General features: G+C 58.3%; 2 protein-coding genes across 3 annotated transcripts in view; one reads left to right on the top strand and one right to left on the bottom strand.

Moving 5' to 3' along the window:
- LOC112676390 (uncharacterized) overlaps positions 1-17,109 on the top strand; it is a 535,411-nt gene that overhangs the window by 168,476 nt on the left and 349,826 nt on the right. The window lies entirely within an intron of this gene.
- On the bottom strand, positions 10,225-17,018 carry NOC4L (nucleolar complex associated 4 homolog). The gene is made up of 15 exons (XM_025473527.3): positions 16,818-17,018; positions 16,595-16,715; positions 15,894-16,000; positions 15,498-15,605; positions 15,209-15,358; positions 15,031-15,130; positions 14,913-14,947; positions 14,510-14,560; positions 14,279-14,390; positions 14,116-14,176; positions 13,827-13,937; positions 13,578-13,738; positions 13,411-13,493; positions 13,186-13,299; positions 10,225-13,112 (listed from the first exon to the last, which is right to left on the bottom strand). The coding sequence occupies exons 1-15, from the start codon at positions 16,932-16,934 to the stop codon at positions 12,993-12,995; spliced, it is 1,551 nt and encodes a 516-aa protein (XP_025329312.1). The 5' UTR covers positions 16,935-17,018; the 3' UTR covers positions 10,225-12,992.

The raw sequence follows: 17,109 nt of genomic DNA on the forward strand, positions 1-17,109 counted from the left end.
GTGGGAGTCCTGGTGGGTATTACCCCTCCGGGGAGAGGCTGGAGGGCATTAAGCAAGAACAGGGAGGACTAGCACCCTGGTCATCTAATATGACCAATAGCGTGTCCATAACACTGGTATGGGTATTGTTTTCCTGTCAAACACACTATGAAGGCCGCCCAACAGATTGCTCGCTGGAAGGTTCCAGAAAGTCTTCCATCAGAGTCATGATTGGCTATGCTCAGAATTGGAATGGATTTATGTAGCTTCCTCTGGGTTAGAGACATCAGCACACCCAGTCACCCCTATGTTGGGAACAGAAAAGTCACTCTAAACAGAAGCCACCCAATTGTACCAGACATGTGGGATGGGCACCCCTGGGACTGTAGTGACCCTGTCAGATGAAGGGAGAGTGACTGCTTGGCACTGACTGGTCCCATCACCCGGGTATTTAGAGGGCGGCCCCTAATGGGCCTCCACGGTTTTGTGCACAAATCTTTGGTCATGGCTCCCACCTGGGTGGTTGGGCCGCTGCACCCTGGGGTTCCCCTAGGCACAGGGGAGAATCTGCCCCATGGGCACAACAGTTGACAAGCCCCCTCTCCTGAAGGCCGGATGAACACACTCTGTCTTTGACGGCAGGATCCCCTGGATGCTGTCGTTGTTTACTCCATCGGTCTGCAGACTTTGCAGCACAGACGGCCCTGACTGAATTTATTCAGTGAGCCTTGAGGGGTGGCCAGAAAGTCTGTCTTTACTGAACACCCAAGCATCTCTAATGAGAACAGCTATCCTCCCAAATCGAATGGCCTTGGACATCACCGCTGCCTCGCAAGGAGGCACCGGTGTCATTATCCAAGCAGAATCTTGCAGGTTGGCGCCTGACAGAGCCTGCTACTGTATCATGTTTCTCGGACCTCATGAGGAGCAGGGAGCGCCCTGAGTGATTCCATAAATCAGTGGTTGGGATCATGGGCCTCTTGGTGGGAAAGTCGTTGCTCATTTGGGGAATTGCTGTCTTCTCTGTGCTTTCTCCTGGATGCACCTGTATCACTGCTGTGGCCTCTGCCTGCAACACAGCAGGACAGCTGCCACAGGAGGCATCTCCGTGCTCGTGAAAGCCCTTCCTGGCCCCTCAGGGCCCACTGCAGAACAGAGGTTTCACGTGAGGTTGTAAGAGCCAGGCACGAGGGGTAGGTGCTGGGAAAGGTCAGAGAGGCCGTGACCCGGACCCAGGCAATCAGAGGCTCCCCACCTCTCCCCTGTCCTTGGAATGTGGGTTTCCTTGCCCTCCCAACTCCCAGTGGCTGCTCCAAGGATGTGGCCCTAAGACAGTGATGTGGCGTTGAGACCCTCTGGACGGTAGACGTGACTGAGCCCAGTTCCGGGCTCTGCGCAAACCTCTAAGAGGTGGCAGGGAGTGTGGAGATCTACCTGTCTCGCTGCTGCCCAAGACAAGCCACGTCTGTGAGTTCCCTGGCTTCTCCAGACTGCCACCTACCAATCTGGAGGGGCCTGTCTGTTTCTTTGCTCTCTCCCTGTCCTCAGAGCAGCGGCCGGGTTCACATTACATCTGGGAAGCTCCCAGGAGCTTGCAGACCAACAGTCATGATTAGATCATTAACCCTTGATCTGCGGACACTATGTCCAGGCTTTGATAGAACGGGGACACCCTAGACTCCACCAAAAAACTATTAGAACGGACACATGCTTTCAGGAAAGTTGCGGGATACAGAATAAATATACAGAACCCTGTTGCTTTCCTATATACCAATAATGAAGCAGCAGAACATGAAATTAAAACAATACCGTCTACAATTGCACCAAACACAATAAAACATCTAAAATAAATTTAACCAAAGAGTGAAAGACCTCTATTCTGAGAACCAGAAAGCGCTGATGAAAGAAATTCAAGATAAGCAAATGGAAAGGCCTTCCATGCTCATGAGTTGAAGAACAAATATTCTTGAAATGCCTCTACTACCCAAGACCATCCACACATTCAATGCAACCCCTATCAAAATACCAACAGCATCTTTCACAGAGGTAGAACAAGCAATCCTAAAATTTGTATGGAACGAGGAAAGACCTTCAATAGCCAAAGGAATGTTGAAAAAGAAAGCCAAAGCTGGTGGCATCACAATTCCAGACTTCAAGTTATATTACAAAGCTGTAGTGATCAAAACACTATGGTATTGGCACAAAAACAGACACAGAGATCAATGGAACGGAATGGAGAACTCATCTTCAACAAAGCAGGAAAGAATATCCTATGAGAAAAACACAATCTCTCCCACAAATGGTGCTGGGGAACCTGGACATGCAGAAGAATGAAACTGGACCACTTTCTTACACCATACACAAAAGTAACTTCAAAATGGATCAAAGATCTAAATATGAGACAAGAATCCATCAAAATCCTAGAAGAGGACACAGGCAGTAACTTCTCTGACACTGGCGGTAGCAACGTCCTTCTAGATGCGTCTCCTGAGGCAAGGGAAACAAAAGCAAAAATGAACTATTGGGACTTCATCAAAATAAAAAGCTCTGCACAGTGAAGGAAATAGTCAACGAAATTAAAAGACAACCAAGGAATGGGAGAAGATATTTGGAAAGCACATGTCTGATAAAGGGCTAGTATCCAAAAAATAACTGATACAACTCGATACCCCAAAAAGCAAATAATCTAATTTAAAAATGGGCAGAAGACATGAACAGACATTTGTCCAAAAAAGACATGTGGATGGCCAACAGGCATGTGTCTGTTGAAGAAGATGCTCATCACCAGGGAAATACAAAGCAAAACCACAGTATCCCCTCACACCTGTCAGGATGGCCAGAATCAACAACACAGGAAACAACAGGTGTTGGAGAGGAGGCGGACAAAGGGGAGCCCTCGTGCACCGCTGGTGGGAATGCAAACTGGCGCAGCCACTCTGGGAAACAGTGTGGAGGTTCCTCAGAAAGTTAACAATAGAGCTACCCTAGAATCCAGTAATCACATTTCTGGGCATTTACCCAAAGAATACAAAATCAATCATTGAAAGGGATACATGCATCGCAACGTTTTTGCAGCACTGCCTGCAGTGACCAAGATGTGGCAAAGCAGCTCAGGTGTCTGTGGACAGACGGATGGATAAAGAAGAGGTGGTGTGTATACACGCGGGGATAGTAGCCCTCAGAAAGGGTGAGATCTTGCCATTTGCGACAACGTGAATGGACCTAGCAGGTATCGTTCTAAGTGAAGTAGGTCAAAGGAAGAGAAATACACATGCTCTCGCTCGTGTGTGGAATTCTAGAAACAAAACAAGCAAAGGGAAGACGAGGAGCAATCCAGGAAACAGACCCTTCCGTGTAGGAACTCTGGTCAGCAGGGGGAGGAGGGGGGAGCGTGCACCAGGTCCAGGGGATGAAGCACACAGGGACCCTGGGGAGCACGGAGGGATGTGTGGAAGTGCTGAGCCTCTACACTGTGCGCCCCAAACTAACACAACACCGCATGTTAGCTACACTGCAATTGAAACCTTACAAAAACGTATCACGGAAACAACAGCAACAACAAGGCGACGTGGATGGCAAAGACCAGCAACCTGAGCATCATCGGCCCTGAAACCCCGCAGACCTCAGAGGGGATAAGTGCCTTCATGCAGGTTCGGGCTTAGATGGGGTCCACACAGGTGTCTCCTGTGTCCCGACCCCGCCGGCCTGGCCCTGTCCCAGGCTCCTGGTCCCCTGACCTGGGAGGCTCACCCAGGCACATCACTCACGCTGTCACTGCCCTAGGAGCCAGCGCCCACCTCCCACCACCTATGCATTGCATCAACCATGGAGCCCCCTCCCCTGAAATTCCTTTGAGGCAGCAGGGAAATGGGGGCAAGTCCGTCCCCAGATGGACTCACTGTTTCTGCAGCACACGAGACCCAGGTGCCTCTCCTCGAGGATACCATGGTCAGCACTCTGGAGCCAGTCCTTGCAAGGCTTCGAGATCCCTCCACTCTGCCTTCGTGGGGCAGAGATGAATTTGTGTGGATTGGCCCTTGGAAATAGGCAGATGCCATCTCCCCAGTGGCTACTCGCGAACAGGCCCCTCCAGGCACCCGCGTGTGTGGCTGGAGCATGTTCAGTAGGCGCCCCGTCAGCCCGCCCTGGGGAGCTGGGGTGGGGGTGGAACCACACACACAGCCTCCAGGCCGTGGGGAGCCCCCCCCCCAACCTTAGATGTACTTTTCAAGTGGCCAAGCTCAGCCCCCGTCTGGACTGGCTGCCTGGTGGGTCCGGGCTTCCCAGGTATCAAGGCTCCACGTGTGTCCTTGAGGGGCTATTCCTGCAGCCACCAGGCCGTGTCCTGGCAAAGCAGCCCTGACCCCCCACCCCCATCCCCACCACAACCTCGGGAGAATGTGCAGGAGGTCGTTGGAAGGGGCATCCGACCACCCACCCCAGAGACCCAGCTTCTCCAGCCATGCGGTGTGTTCCAAGCTGCGGGCCACGCGGCCCCCCACATCCTGTCCCCACACAGTACGCTCCCACCAGTCCCCCAGTGGCAGTGGGGCCCTGAAGCCTGCTCTGAGCCTCCTACCTTGACAGTGAGTCGTTGGGGTCAAAGCCCAGCAAGGATTCTGAGCAGTGGCTCTCATCTGCTGACAGCCCATGTGCGCTGGCTGCGGAAGGAAGTCCCTGCCTTCTCCCCACCTCCAGGCGCCAGTTGTCTCTCACAGAAAGACAACACAGTCGTGGACTCAGGCCCACCTGGCCACACGGTCCCGGCTCCTCCAGCTCCAGCTGAAAGGGACACGCACAGCCGTGTGCGCAGGTGCAGGCTTGCAAGTGGGCAGAGTGTGTGGGCCATGACCCTGGAGCCTGGGGGCGCCGCCACCCCACACTCTAGCACCTGCGTCGTGGGCGCCCCTGACCCGGGCAGCCAGCTGAGGCCCTGCGGACGTCGGAGGTGCGGGAGAGCTGCCATCACCCCACAGCCTCTGGAATAAAAGATCCCCCCCAAACACTTTGTGGGATGACAGCCTGTAATGGTGCCGAGCCTGCCTGCAGCTGCTGCCTGAGGGTGTCCCAGGTTCCTGAGCATCGAGCCTCCCAGGGGTCTCTTGCTGGGAAGCACGCCGCGGGCCACCCCAGCCCCTCCGGGTGACCTCTGGGGGAGACACGGGCACAGCTGGCTGGCCTGGGCCTGAGGATCGGACCCCCGGGGCTGCTCCTCACACTCACACTCTCCTGGGTCCCTGGATCCCCATACCTGCGTGGCTCGTGTATGCACGGTAGGGGCCCCTTCTCCTGTGCCCTGGAAGCCGGGTCCCTCTGTGCCTGGGGGCTCCATCCACACCCACACCACCCTGATTGCCTTCCAGGTGGAAGGGCCCCAACTCCGAGGCTCCTTCTAAGCTGGCGGCTTTCATGTGGCAGCAGCCTGTCTCCTCCTGGCTTGTGTCCCAATGGGTCTCCGGCTTCTCCAGCCTTCAAGGCTCCCCGGGTCTCTCGTGGGAGGATTCACCATCACCCCACCCGAGGCTGGAAACCTAGGGTAGGTGCTCTGGCTTCAGGGCCCATCTGTTTCACGTGCAGGATCCAGCTTGGGGCCACTGATATCAAGCACCTCTGTGAGGCAGCTCCCAGGCCCAGGTTCTCATCAGCTGCCCTCTTAGGTCCAGGCCATCCTGGCCTGCAGCTCCCCAACCTTAGTCTGCAGGTTCCCCTTGTGGCCTCTTGGGCCAGGGCCAGTCCCCTAAACATGCACACTGCCGCCCCCAGGCAAGAGAGTGCTTCCCCTTAGAAAGTCTTTCCAGGAGGCCGTTTAAAACTGGCTGCACAAAAAATAAATAAATAAATAAAAAATAAAACTGGCTACACAGAGTCTGTTTTGTCAACCAGGTGCTTGATGTGCCCCGGGCATCCACGTGCTCATCCCCAATGCCAGACAGACTCCTCATGGCCCAGGCCAGCCCCCAGGTGCATTGAACAGAAAAGGGCCCTCCCCAGCCAGGACTCAGCACACAGGGATGGGATGGTGGGGCGCCCTGGACGTCCCCATGGACGAAGCCCAGGTTCAGGGAGATGGTAGAGGGCCAGGCAGAGGTGGAGGCAGGGGTGGTAGGGATGCAGCCATTACAGGAGGCTGGAGAGACCAGGGAGGATCCTTCCCTGGAGCCTTGGGAGGCAGCTCGGCCCTCAATCACCTGCAGTTAGAGGCCGGGAGAGGCCACACCTGTTGTTGCAGCTCTGGGTCTGTGGCCCTATGTGAGGATGGCCCAGGAGCAGCTTACCCACATTTCCCCATTTCCTCCTCAGAACACAGGCAGGACAGTGCTGTGGTCTCCCAGGGGCTGTGCCCAGCCTTCCAACTGTCCCTGCAGCACCACCAGGGCCATCAGACATCAAACAGCAAGCAGAGCCACCTGGTGGAGCCCCACCTGAACCCTCACCCCAGGACCTGGGGACACAACAAAATGCTATCTGATGCCACCGCGTTCTGGGGTGCTTTGTTACACGTTAAGTTGAATGGCGGGCAGGAGCCCTGCCTGAGAAACTTACCGAGTGATGCGGGAAATGCACACACATCCCAGAGGTCCTCAGGTCTGTCCCCTGCCTGGGGGACGGCTCCACACTGGCCAGGCTGCATAGCATGTGACACGGGTTGAGAGCAGAGTGCAGTTGGGACTACGGGGCGGGGTGTGTGCGTGTGTGTGTGTGTGTGTGTGTGTGTGCTGTTTTGCCAAAAGAGAAACCAGGTGGGGAGTGGCCCCATGGGCAGAGGCAGACAAGTGGCCACAATGGGGGAGATGAGCCTGCCCCAAGCTCTACCACGTTAGGCATCCTGTAACCCCATCAACTCCTCCCACTCAGGCTCAGGACCCTGTGCAGTGGGGGCTCCCCAAAGTTACACACAGTCTTCAGGACCCAGCAACCCACCCAAGGTAGGGGTAGACTGGTGCCACGAAGCCCTGCCCACCAGCGAGTGGCAATGCGGTCCACAGTAGTCAGAGGCAGATGCTCAAATGTCCCTGAACCGATGATAACCAGGCAGACCCGGCACGTCCATCCACACGAGGGGATGTTACTTGGCCACAAACGGAGCAGCAGCCATGGATGAACACATCAGGCTCCACGGGAGAAGCAGTCACAAAAGACCCTTTGTGCGACCCCTCCAGGGACGGGGCTGGGCATCACCTCCGGCTATGCACCCATCCCTACTTGTTCCAGTAGATATCCAGATCTCCAGCCTCCCTGCACTTACACAGTGGGGCCATCCTCACTCGTGACCATCCCCACCATCTGATGGGCTGGGTGCCAGGGGTGAGGAAGCAGCAGGGGGAGGGGGAGGAGATAACAGGTACCACCTGGACAGCGCGGGAGAAGGACTCCTGCCTGCAGGGTTCCAGCCACTGCCCCATTGTGCTGGGAGCAAACGCCTCGCTGCATGTCCAGTACTTGATCCAATTTTCAAAAATCAGTCGTGCTCAATTAACAAAATTAACAACAGGAATACCAGTGAACATTCTCCATGGTCAAAACAAGGGCAATCAATACTGACAGACAATTCAATACGGCAACTCTGGGCACACACAGTAGTAGACCCTCTGGCGTCAGAAGAGAGAGGCGTGGGCTCATGCCTGGTCCTCCCGCTTCCAAAGCAGGGGCTGATGGGGCCACATGACAGCATGCTGCATTCATCCTGGGATTTGTGACCACGCCTGAGCCTGAGGTCACAGGGACGCCATGCAGATGTCCAGCGAACGTCGACAGGGCACCTGCCGAACTGCTGGGTACCAAGGCGACCTGTGAGACAACCCAGCAGTGCTGGGAGAACCCCGGGTGTGGGACTGGCTGGAAACCCAGGAGTCCCCAAGCACAGAGCTGACTCCACCTGCAGGGGACGTCGTCCATCCTGCCTGGAGGCCACGTTCACCTGCACGTCTGTGGACAGGAGCCATAAGAGGATCGTAAAGGGCAGGGAAGAGAGGTCACTAGGCCAGGGGCTGGCCACCACCTGCAGGAACCTGCCTACCTGCCTTTGTGTGTGGCCATTGGGGCACAGGTGTGCTCACTCACCTCCCCATGTCCACAGCAGTGGGTGCATGAGGCCACGGAGCTGTCCCAGCCACCCTGGCTCTTTGCAGAGACCTGAGCACAAGCCCCTAAGTCCTGGAGTCACTGCATGGGTGGGAGAGCTGAGGCTGGAGCAGCCACGCAGGCCCCAGGTGGAAGTGCCAGCGGGACTGTGGGCGCTGAAGCCACAGCCCTCACCATCCACTCCTGGAGGGCATGCTAGGCTGGTGGCTTCCACTCGGGACCATCTCCTCCCCACCCCCCACCGCCGCAGGGGTGCAGTCCAGTGGGAAAGCTCTTCCCAGGGGGCGGGGCCAGGGGGACGCGCACCAAGCTCATCACACTGACCCTCAGCAAGTACACCTGTTGACATCGAAGTGTGTGCAGCTGATTTGCTAAATGCCAGTCTGATGTGTGAGTGCTCCTGATCACCAGGATGAATGTGCCCCGTCGTGTCAGATGGGCGGCTTAACTTCAGTGACAGTACCCTCCTTGCCCACCAGCCCCCTTCCCCTCCTGGAGGCCACAGGGCACGAGACCAAGAGACAGGGAAGCTCCAAGAAGCTTTGTCAGGCATGCACAGCAAGGACTGAATAGGACGCCTCATGCACACAGTAGGCGCTCAGCGATGGGCCGGCGGCCCAGGAGCCTCTACAGTGGGAGGAGGGCAGCCAGCCAGGATCCGCTCACAGGCACAGGACCCCACTGAGCTGGGCACAGGCCACAACCCTCAGACAGGGCTGCACGAGCAACACTATGCCCCTGGTTTCTGCAGAGGACTACAACTTCCCTTTTCAGCTCCCATTCTGGACATGGCAGGGGTGGGGTCTCCGTCAGGATCTCCCCTCTGCCCTGGGTTGGGTCGTGTCAGGAGGGACATATGGGCCAGGAAGAGAGAAGTAGCATTTGACACCGGGGGTTGACGACACGGTGAAGGGGGCTGACAAGCAGGTGGGGAGAGGAGGCCACTGTGCCCCAAGCAGAGGGACAAAGGGAGGGGCCAGGTAATCCTTGGGGCCTACCCTGGAGTCAGGGTCATACACATCCATGGCACCTGGGACCCCTGAGTGCCTCCCCTGCACTACCTGTCCTCCCCAACACCCCATCATCCCAACCACACTGTCCCAAGACCATACAGGAGACTCCTGCCTGCCCGGCTGCCCCTGGGCCTGGACGTCAGATCTGGATACCCCATCCCAGGCTCCCTCCACTGACATCTATCCTGGAAGGATCCCTTGCCCTTCTCTGCCTGGTCACCTAGGAGCCCCATCACAGAGGCTTCACCCTCTTGGTACTTGTGGGGAAGCAGGTGCAGGGATTCCCTTTCTCAGAGGTCTCTCAATGTCATGCACACCCATTTCCCCGAGACACCCCCCCGACACCCACGGCCAGCCCAGGGTCCCTAAGACCCCTTTATTCACACCCATGGCCGGTCTGGGGCCCGAGACCCTCTCCAGTTGGGATAAACCACTAGGACCCTCGAGCTCCCTGAGAGCTACTGCCCTCACACCAGTTACTGCAGAGGAAGAGCACAGGGCAGGCCCAGGAGGTCCCTAAAGCCCCATCTGTGGGGCCCTCCCAGTGGGGCTGTGGACAGAGTCGGCTCTAGCCCTGACATGGGACAGCAAGCACCGGGCACTGCCAACCAGGGGGCTCCCACCTCAGTGTCGTCTCTACAAGACTGGGGCCAGGTGGCTGCTGGTGCCCAGCCCCTCCCAGGGTGGAGCAAATGCCGTGAGGCCCAAAGCTCCACCGTGACCTGTGTGTGGGCTCTGAAAGGCCAGGTCCGGGCGGCCAGCACTCCTAGTGGACAGGGCACTGTCCCTCCAGGGAGCCAGGCAGAGGCCAGCCCTCAATTTGGACTGTTACATACTCCACCAGATACCAGACCACCAGATAGGCCCAGCAACCAGGGCAGCCCAGGGCACAAACCTTCCTATAGAGCCAGGGCCCAGGCGCCTCAGCCCGACATATGTCCATTGAGGTTGCTGGTTCCTACCTGATGACTAGGGCTGACTCAGCTCGGAGTGGCCGCCTGACCTCAAGAAGGGAGAATGGCAGAGATCCCCCCATGCAGGATTCCCATCCGACCTATAGAGGACTTGTGTCTGAAGCAGGTGATGGAAAATTCTGCAACTACATACAGATGATGGTCACAGCATAAATGCACCAAATGGCACTGAATCATGTATTTTTAAATGGTTAATTTATATTAGATGGTTTTTATCCCAATTTTTAGAATTTAGTGTAAGTATATCCCAAATATTGCATATGACATACTTAGACCAAATGACATCACGTATCTGAAATTTCAAAAAAAACCCCACATTGTTTTAAAAATTTACTTAGTTTTAGCAAGAGAGTATGTGTGAGACAGGCAGAGGAGAGAGAGAATGTCCCCACGGAGCATGACCGTGATTTGCTCATGAACTGGACTTGAGTCAGATGCTTAACTGAACTACCCGGGTGCCCCTCCAAAAAGTGTTTTTCAAAACCCCAACTCAAGCTAAGTGTGACCACAACCCCAGCCACAGATAAAGCCTGGACTTGGCAGGGAGGAAGCAGAGCTGGGCGGAGGAGCGGGCAGCAGGGAATGCTCATGGCCTGGAGGAGCTGGCAGGGCAGTACGTAAGCGGCTGCTCGTGGGGCCTGGGATGGCAGTGCTGGTGTTGGACAGAATGAACAGTGTGTTAGAAATGAGTCAGGCACCACAGCGGGCGGTTGTGGGGAACAGCGCCTCCATGTCTCCTGCGCACCGGCTTCTGCTGGAATTCCTACAGTTAGCTTTGCATTGCTTCTGTAACAGAAATGATCAACAGAACCATAACGTGTTCTAATTAGCAAACAGCTGGTTTGCAGGAAGTTGTCCTTTTGCTGTCACAGGGAGAGCTCTATCTGCACAGGCCTCTGGAGAGGCTGACCAGGTGTCATCCTTTATCACCTGGTGTCAGTCTTTATGCTCAGTGGGGAATCTGCTTGTCCTTCTTCCTCCCTCTGCCCCACTCCCAGCTTGCTCATTCACATTCATTAAAGTCTTTTTAAAAAATAAAAGAACTCTCCCTCTGGGTGTCTCTCATGAATAAATAAAATCTTAAAAAAAAAAAAAAAAAAGGGCAGCCCAGGTGGCTCAGTGGTGGTTTAGTGCCTGCCTTCGGCCCAGGGCATGATCCTGGAGACCCAGGATCGAGTCCCACATTAGGCTCCAACAGGAGCTTCTCCTTCTGCTTGTGTCTCTGCCTCTCTCTCTCTCTCTCTCTCTCTCTCTGTGTGTCTCTCATGAATAAGAAAAGAAAGAAAAGAAAAGAAAAGAAAAGAAAAGAAAAGAAAAGAAAAGAAAAGAAAAGAAAAGAAAAGAAAAGAAAGAAAAGAAAAGACCAACTCAACACCAAATGTTGCAAAGTGCAACTGCCCAGTCCTACAGGCTCTGGGGGTCGGGAATCCCTGAATCTGCCAGAATGAGAATCTACACAGAACACAGGATGCCAAATTTAGAAAAACTCAAGAAAGCCTGCTTAAGCATTTTATAATTGAACTTTGAACAAACCATGGCGTTTATCAGCAGGAGGCCTCAGCGCATCCACGCTGTCCTTGGTGTCCTCGCACCTAGGCTCCTACGGTGCAATGCCCGCTTCTGCTAGTGGGCTGCTCAGGACCAGCCCCCACAAATGTGCATGAGCCCCTCCTCTATGCCAGGCAAGTCCTGGGCCCAGGGGGGGCAAGGCAAGCAGCAGGTCGGTAATGAGCCCTCTTTGGTCCTTGTGAAGGATGGCAGCAGGGATAATTCTCAGACTTCTGCAGTGCTGCAGAGCCACAAAGATGATGTGCCCCATGGCACGCACCTTAACAGTTACAGGATGCTCAGCAGAGGCCTCCCCAAGGCCTCACTCAGGCTAGAGTCTGAAGACCAAGGGCTAGGGGGAGAGAGCTATGGAGACTGCAGTGTAAAAGCCCTGGGGCATGAACTGGCTTGACAGAATCAGGGCAGTTCGGCCGAGAGGTAGGGGCGCTAGTGTCCCTAAATCATAGCACCCTATGTAGAGGAGCCGCTACTTCACCGCCTGGACAAAGGACCCACCAGGCACACCAGGGTCCTGAGCCACCAGAGCAGCTCCCGGAGACCGAATTGGCAAACAACTGCTGCTGTGACACCAGGGCGCTCCTCCAGGGGTGGAAGTGTGCCTGGACCTCAGACAGGAGGCTGCAGGGCAACCAGGGTCTCTCCCTCCCAGGCTCTCCATCCCTGCCTGTGTGTCTGCCAGGTCCCCCCATCCCATGTGAGCTGCCGTCACTCAGGTGGCTCCTCCGTCCCCAGACAAGCAAATTTTTAGGAGAAAAGGTAGACTCAACAACCGGGCTGGTCTGGCAGAAACAGGGCCTCAAAGGCATAAACACATGGGAACCAAGTGAGTGCCAGGCCCGTGGCTGCCGGTGCCTGCTCTATTCAGGAGGGTGAACACCCAGGGGTCCTGGGGGCTAGGGAACAAAGGTGTCCTCCTCAGGCCCTGGCTGGGAATGGGTGCATGCGCTCCCTGTGCTCCTCCAGGCTGACCAGGACAGAAGACGCTTACTGTCGCTCCTAGGTCACAAGTCCAAATGCAGTGGAGATGTGGGAGCGTGGCCCAGACGCCCCCTGGACAAGAGGGGCCTGGGGGAGCTCGGGGCACCCAGGGAAGCCTTCGGGGCTGGCAGAAGCCACCACCTGGGCACCTGTAGCCCCCCACCCCCCAGGGCAGGGGTCACTTCTGCAGCACCTCCCCAGCACCCACCTGGCTTCAAGCAAGGAAGAGGCCCCAGACACCACCCTCTAGCACAGGCCACATGCACAGCAGGCGTGGGGCTACAGGTGGACACAGCCACCAGAGGAGCTGGGAGACAGGGTCAGTGCCTAGCCACCCACAGCCTACCCCAATCTCTCTCCTATAAACCACTATGGGGGTGGAGGTGACGGCGCAAGGTCAGCTGAGTGTGAAGTGCTGGGCGCAGAGATCATCCTGAAGTCCCAACAAACCCTGCGCAGGGATGAACTGCAGCGGCACTGACTCTTGGCATTTCTTCTTCAGGTTCCGCTCGAAGATCTGCAAGGGATGGACGGATGCTCCCACGCTGCAGTCCCCGCACCCCAGCCACCCAAGCCTCCTCGCCCCTCACCTCAAATGCCGTGAGCTCCAGCAATGGTGCGATGCTGATCTCAGACACAGACAATGCCTGGTTGATGACACTGGCAGCCTGGGACACCTCGGGGTGGTAATGCTGCTGGAGGGCCTGCAGAAGCACGCACATCACCACTCTCTTCCTGGGCAGTGGCCCCAGACAAAAGCACCGACTCCCGGGTAGACTGGGAGGTGGGGTGGGTGATGCACACAGCATGCTCACCTGCAGCTCCCACAAGGAGCTCTCCAGAGCTCGGCTCTCAGCTGGGTTGCCTTCTTCAGGGTCAAAGGGGTCACTGTCCAGCTCTAGGAATGAGACCCAGGCCCCACTCTGTGACCTGCCCCAGTGTACTGGCTGTTGGGGGCCCCCCAGGCCCTGCCCACACTCACCGTGGCCCAGAGGGTGGTGCACGAGGACACGGCAGGCGGGGTGCCGGCGCAGCAAATTGCAGATGAAGGGCAGGACCATGAGCAGGGCCTCAGGGGGAGCAGTCAAGGCCAGGCGGGACAAGCGCTTGGCAAAGGCAGCCACCAAGTATGCAGGCAGATGGCTGGGAGGGATGGTGGGTCTGAGTGAGACCTCCTCACCCAGTACCCCTGCCCCCCGCTCTGCATCTTAGCCCCGCCTCTGGCACTCACGAAGATGACAGGAAGAGATCTGCCAAGTGGAAGAACCGGGCCCGGTACTTGACGTGAAAGATAGATGGGTCCAACAGACCATAGAGCTTCCGGTAGAAATCAGGGTACTCGCTGGGAGCCGGGGGGTTGTGGTGTAAGTGAGCGGCAGCAGGCATAGGGGTGAAAGCCGATGAGGAAGAGACAGGTCGTGGCTCCCAGTGGCCTCTGCCCCCTGCCCACCCCCAGCCTCCCTAGGGCAGCTCAGCCGGCTCCCCAGCCTGGGGCAGACACCTCCCAGGTGAACACTCACAGGTTGTGCTGATGAATCAGGATAAAAAGTCCATTCAAAGCCAAGAGGCTGATGGCTCCCCCTGCAAAGACGCGTGGTGGTGAAGCCCCAGCCCACATCACGCCGCCACCCCACAGGCCTGCTCTGCGGGTTCCCGAAGACGCCCTGCCAGGCAGGCACTCACCCATGTCATAGGCGCGGGTCAGGAAGTCGATCATGAGGCTGGGCTGGGCCAGGTGGGGCAGGATGGAGTCATGCATAATCACCAGCACCTTCTTGTACAGGCCAAGGGGCAACTGGCGGGGAGGCAGCATGTGTGGGTGCACCTGCCACACTCCAAGGACCACGTGAGCCAGAGGCACGTGGGCGCCTGACCTGGGGCGCCTGCTCCCCACCCACCCTGCCCCGTCCCTACCTCGTGCTTGAGGAAGCCAAGCCACATCAGCTGGAAGGCCTTTCTGTGCTCCTGTAGTAGGTGGCAGTGGGGGTGTCAGGGTGGCACATGAGACTCGAGGTGGGGTGGCACACCCCACCCTGAGGAGGAGACACCACACACACCACCTTCCCCCTGCTCTGCCAGAGCTGGAAACCCTGAATCAGAAAACTCCGACAAAATGAGGGCAAACACCCAGCCTAGATCACAGCCATAGGGGGGCAGACAGCAACATGTGTGCGACCGCCCACAGCGATGAGGCCCACTGAGGGCCTGGGACCCAGGTACCCATGTGCCTCTCCCCCCACTCCCTGCCCCCATCCCTGTGAGGGACCCCTGTGGCTGCCTGAGCCAGGGAAGCCACCCCCGCCACGGAGCATCTCACCTTCAGATGAACGACCTTCCATGTCTGCGACAGCTCTGCGGGGAAGATGGGGTCAGCAGGCACGTGGGAAAGGAAGCAGCCCCATGGGGGCCCCTGCCCACCCACCCAGGATGCTCACTTGCGTGCTTCACATAGAAGCTAGATGTGTTGCACTCCTGGCGGGGGAGGCTCACGGCAGACAACAGCGTGAAGGCGTTGTTCCAAAAAGTGAACGGCACCTGCAGAATACCTGGTGTGAGCACAGATGTACCCCCACCCCCACCCCATCCCCCAGCCATGGGACTCAGACAGCTCACCTCCAGGTACCTGTTGGCGACACGGACCACAATATCCGTGGCCGCCTGCATGGTGTGGTAGCGGATGTCGTCATGTTCCAAGTACTCCCGGAACTGGGAGAGGAGCAGTGAACAGTCGTCCTCCAGGGACAGCAGGCCTTCCACTACAGCCTGAGTGCCGAGCAGGGGGGGTGGGCATCAGGGGGCCAGCCACACCCCCTCAGCAGGGGAGGGTGCGGCAAACACAGGGTGCTCATCAGCCACCTGCGCCAGGGCCCTTCCCAGCACCCCACCCCCACTTTGCCCCTACCTTGAAGAGCTGGTGGGGAAACAAGTAGCAGCCGTCCCACTTGGGTTTCTCCAGGGGGTGAACTCCTTCCAACTGCACAAACCTCATGAGCGTGCTGAGAGCTAGCTCCTGGGGACGGCGGGTGGCAAAGTGGCTAAGGTGCCAGGCCACAGGTTCCCCCCTAGAGGCCCCCTCACAATGCAAACCAAGTGCACGTGACATGGCACTCCCACAAGTACCAAACGCACAACAAAACCAGCCACCAAAACACCAACCAGACAGGGAAGACGGCCGGGGGCGTGGCACAACTACACGGCCAGGAACGCAGAAGGGGGCAGTGGTGACCTTGCCTCCATGTGTGTGGACCACCTGCGGCTGGGGGTGCAGAGAGTGCTCCAGACAGTCAGCACCACTCACCTTGACCTCAAAGGAGGAGTGGGCCAGGAGCTCCCGCAAGCGGTTGCAGCAGCTGTGGTATCGGTGCCTCATCCACACCTTGTACTTGCGGGTGGCCCCTTGGGACCCTGCAGGGAGCAGAGCAGTCAGCCCACAGCTGCCTGCCCGTCCCCACCCAACTCCACAAGGAAACGAGTACGAAGGGTCACCATGGCCCAGACCTGGGCTGGGAGAAAATAACCTCCTGTTCTGAGGACAGGGCCCCCCGGCCCCTTTCTTTACTCCAAGACCTAAGCCATCTGCAGTGGGGACACAGGAGACACCCCCCCCCACCCCGCCCACACACCTCTCCACCCCCGCTCCCAGGCCCTGACCACCGACCATGCGGGTCACACCCCGGCACATCCCACCAGCGGTTCCAGACACACGCAGGGCACACTGCAGGGCCTTACCCGGAAGCCGGGTGCAGGGAGTCTCTGCCCCGCCGCCGCCGCCCGCAAGACCGTCCTCCCCCCGCGGGCCTGTGTCCCCCCACTGACCCCCAAGCCAGTCGGAACCGCCTGGGGGGACTCACTGCGCGCTGGCAACCCCCCGCCGCCTTCCTGGAGACGATCCCCGCCCCTAGGAGGCAGCCCGGGGGAAGGAGGAGGGAGGCAGCCCAGGGGGAAGGATGGGGGCAGCCCGGGGGGAGGGGGAGGGGCAGCCCGGCCCGGGAAGCTCACCCGCCAGGACCGAGTCCTCCGACGGCAGCCGGCCCACGAACAGCTCCCCCCGCTCCAGCAGCGCCGCGAACAGACGGCCGCACGCGCGCACCGCCTCCCGGATCTCCTCGCTGTCCTCGGACTGAGGGGACAGGCGGGCTTGGGGGCTCTGCTCGGCCCGGGACCCGCCCTCCCGAGACCCCCGCGGCCCCTCCCCGACCCCCTCCGCCGCCCGCGCTCCCACCTGCAACACCGCCAGGATGTCGAACACCGCGTTGGCCTCGCCGCGGCTCGCCAGCACCGCCTCCAGCAGGCAGCCCAGCGCCCGGCGCGCGCCATCCGGGCCGGGGCCCCGCTCCATGCCGCCCCGCCGCCCCACGTGGCGCACACAGCGTCTCGCGCCGGGACCTCCCGCCTGCTGCCGCCGGCGCCCGGCCCCCCGACGTCACCGTCCCGCGCCGGGACCTCCCGCCTGCAGCCGCCGGCGCCCGGCCCCCCGACGTCACCGTCCCGCGCCGGGACCTCCCGCCTGCTGC

The sequence above is a fragment of the Canis lupus genome, chromosome 26, assembly GCF_003254725.2.
Source record: "Canis lupus dingo isolate Sandy chromosome 26, ASM325472v2, whole genome shotgun sequence".
In the NCBI taxonomy this organism is placed as follows: Eukaryota; Metazoa; Chordata; class Mammalia; order Carnivora; family Canidae; genus Canis; species Canis lupus.

Bases quoted from the DNA above. Each gene is read 5' to 3' on its own strand.
- NOC4L (XM_025473527.3), bottom strand. From the start codon at position 16,934: ATGGAGCGGGGCCCCGGCCCGGATGGCGCGCGCCGGGCGCTGGGCTGC. The intron at 16,001-16,594 runs GTGAGCTTCCCG...TGCTCCCTGCAG, and splicing joins GGAGGACTCGGTCCTGGCGG to GGTCCCAAGGGGCCACCCGC. The intron at 15,359-15,497 runs GTAGGGGCAAAG...CTCGGCACTCAG, and splicing joins TTCCCCACCAGCTCTTCAAG to GCTGTAGTGGAAGGCCTGCT.